The sequence below is a fragment of the Contarinia nasturtii genome, unplaced genomic scaffold (genome assembly GCF_009176525.2).
Source record: "Contarinia nasturtii isolate CC-2019 unplaced genomic scaffold, AAFC_CNas_1.1 Cnas_scaffold_795, whole genome shotgun sequence".
NCBI lineage: Eukaryota > Metazoa > Arthropoda > Insecta > Diptera > Cecidomyiidae > Contarinia > Contarinia nasturtii.
The window spans coordinates 1-2,944 of NW_022198142.1; the positions used below are offsets into that span (position 1 = coordinate 1).

The 2,944-nt window shown below is 36.5% G+C and overlaps 1 protein-coding gene across 1 annotated transcript; it reads right to left on the reverse strand.

The window, feature by feature from the left end:
* Nucleotides 1-4: 4 nt before the first annotated feature.
* Nucleotides 5-2,660, reverse strand: LOC116341830 (GATOR complex protein Wdr59; the record flags this gene model as incomplete). The annotated part of the gene is made up of 11 exons (XM_031769133.1): nucleotides 2,384-2,660; nucleotides 2,208-2,224; nucleotides 2,058-2,128; nucleotides 1,711-1,995; nucleotides 1,515-1,647; nucleotides 1,288-1,438; nucleotides 965-1,141; nucleotides 809-905; nucleotides 276-736; nucleotides 107-215; nucleotides 5-46 (listed from the first exon to the last, which is right to left on the reverse strand). Coding segments are annotated over exons 1-11 (1,669 nt in total), but the record flags the coding sequence as incomplete, so codon positions are not given.
* Between the last annotated feature and the right edge of the window lie 284 nt (nucleotides 2,661-2,944).

Here is a 2,944-nt window from a genome sequence, read left to right on the forward strand (position 1 = left end):
GGCTGAATGAATGTGACCAAAATTCCAACTTGGCAAAATCGTGCACCTAAAATAAATAAAACAATCGTTATTGGCATTCGATTCAATTCGAATATTATATGTTTACCGCATGTTTTTGGAAAAGGAACGCATGCATCGTGCAGTGCACCGCTTAATGCACCTTCCAATCTTGGTGATTGCAATCGAAGATAAGATTTATCGCCGGTGCTGGTTATCTAATAAATATAATAGAAAAATTTGTTAAATTCAGTCGTATGAAGCAGTTAGCATCGAACCTTTTTCAATGTAGTAACCAATGCCCTTAAACATTGTTCCAAGCATGTTTTTCCTTTCCGCAATCGATTTTGTGCATTCAATTTCAAAACTTCATTCAATGACTCTGCCAAATTGTCATCTATCGAGGTGCCTTGACAATAAATAAAATCCGGTGGATAGTCAACATGTGGATAATTTTCAGGAAAAACAACTTGTAACATAATGACATGCCCGTTGACTGATATACGGATCATGGCATGCCGTTTCACTGCATCGAGCACCTCAACATCGATGTGTGGAATATTTGTGTTAAGCAACGAGAATTCATGTTGCAATGAAAATTTTGGCATTGGCTTTGTTATTTCGGTTTGTAATGTTGGTATTGATTGATGCTGATTTGTTGGTAGGCTATTTGGTTTTGACAGAACTGATTTAGGCTTGATTGGAATCCCATCAAAGAGAATATCAGTTGAAACTGATTCTATAATTTAAAATGAAAAACAAAAGATTATTTTTTTTAAAATATTTTCAGACGATTTGTTTAAGTAATAACCTTCTTCATCCGGAGTTTCTGGTTCACACATCTTTTGTATCGTTTCATCAACATTCCATACGCGTAATGTCTGATCTCGTGACCATGTCACCAGTTCCTATTAAAATGAATATTTGCATTTTTTTGCTTTGATTGAGAAGAAAATGATAATTATACCATGTCAGTGTTATCATAATGTCGATTTGGTCGCCATGAAAAATCTAGGATAACATCACTGTGGCCTGTGAAGGAGCAAATCGGCGCACTTTGTCGTGCATTATTCCACAGCAACAAACTATTCTCACCTCGACCCAAATTAGGAACTATTACAGTTACCAAACCGTCGGAAAATGGCTGCAATTATTAAGTGGAAATTTATGTCAACCGTTAATTAAATGAATGCCAATTAAATTTTTGATTTAATAAATCGAATCAATTGAAGCCTGTGATTAAACAGAGTTCATTGCAATAAGTTTGAACTAAATGTAAAATGTGGTTACAGTGTATCGCGCTCGCCAAACTGGTGATGATGTTGTTATGATTTTTTCTGCTCGTCTCGGATTGTTGATACAAAAATATTTCACCGTACCATCTTGACTGGCCGTCGTAAGGTGTGTCTCTTGTTTATGGCTCCAATTTATTCCGTGAATTCTTCATGCAAATAAATAAAAAATGAATTGAAATATACTAATAATCAAAATTTATTTTAAAAAAAAGTTTATTTTACCTAGCCAAGTGCGCTGTGATATACTGAATTGGACACGCACCTTTGCGTACATCCCATATCCTTAAATCGCCATCGTGAGCTGTGGCCAATAGATTTCCCGATACTCGATTGAATCCAACTTGCGTGGCTCCGGCTACAATAAAGTGAGTCATTTTGCATTACACCATAGAGACTATTGTTTTTTTAAATATTTTACACATGCAAACGGCGCTCAATGACATGGTAGGTTTTTTCGGATCTCGCAAATCCCATAAATGTGTAAATGTGTCGATAGAACAGCTGGCCAGTAAATACGGTGTTTTTGAATGCCAGTCAATGTCCGTGATAACCCTCGTGTGTGCACGTAGGGAATGGATTAGGTTCGGATCGCCCGATCGCCAAGTCACCACTTCAATAAGTTGACTCGTTGCAATCGCACAATATTCCTGTGATTCATCACAAATCGCCCATTCAGCCGCCGTTATTTCGTGTTTTGAATTACCTATTCGAATATAAAATCATGTCAATTTCCTTCAATTTAATGCATTATACACTTTCAATTACGATGGTATTTCCGTAGAAAGTTATCATCATTCGTTTGGTCCGGGTCGAGTTTTTGTAATGCCAAATGTCGTCTGTAACATAAAAAAAAATTATACATTCAGAATTCCATTCATGATAAGAAACGAATGAATTGTAAAAAATTCGATGTACCTTCCAGCCAAAAGTACCTAGAGATCATCATGATCATAAGAAAAAATGGAAATAATGTAAATTAATCAACATGTAATCGAACATAATGGAACTAATGGCAAAACTATCGAAAGAATGGATAGCTATTCTTAAGTAATGGAATAGTAATTTTTACGTGATTAAAGCTTGATTCGTACCCATTGACCAGAGTAATCGATGGACATCGCTGTTGCTTGAAGATCACGATGTGTTCGCGACCAAGCTGCATCTCGTGTAACACACGGTGGCTCTCGGTTATTAAATGTTTCGGTAAACGACGACATTTCATTCAGATTTTTCACAGAATACACGATCTTGACCACATTCTTTGCTCGTCAAAAAATGTGAACTTTTTTTTTCTTCTTCTAAGTAACACGATTTGTTTTCATATGCACATTAATGTATTGATAATAAATTGTTTTGACGTTTTTCTCTTTCGCCTCGTCCGACTGTATGTGTGAGTATGAACGTATATGTGTGCATATGTACGAACTGTCATTTCGGTTGCTCGTTCCATGTGTCAAATGTGACTGTGCAAGTTCGTTGAAATCGATTTGACGGACCGAGGCATGAGTGTTTCAACCGAAGTGAAATGAAAATTGCGTCAACCGCAGTAGAATTGAGAACAATATACCCGCGCTCTATCCACTTTCAATGTGTACTGATTTTATGGTTATTCGCTTGTAGGCGAAACATTCAATGACGCACATGGTATCGCA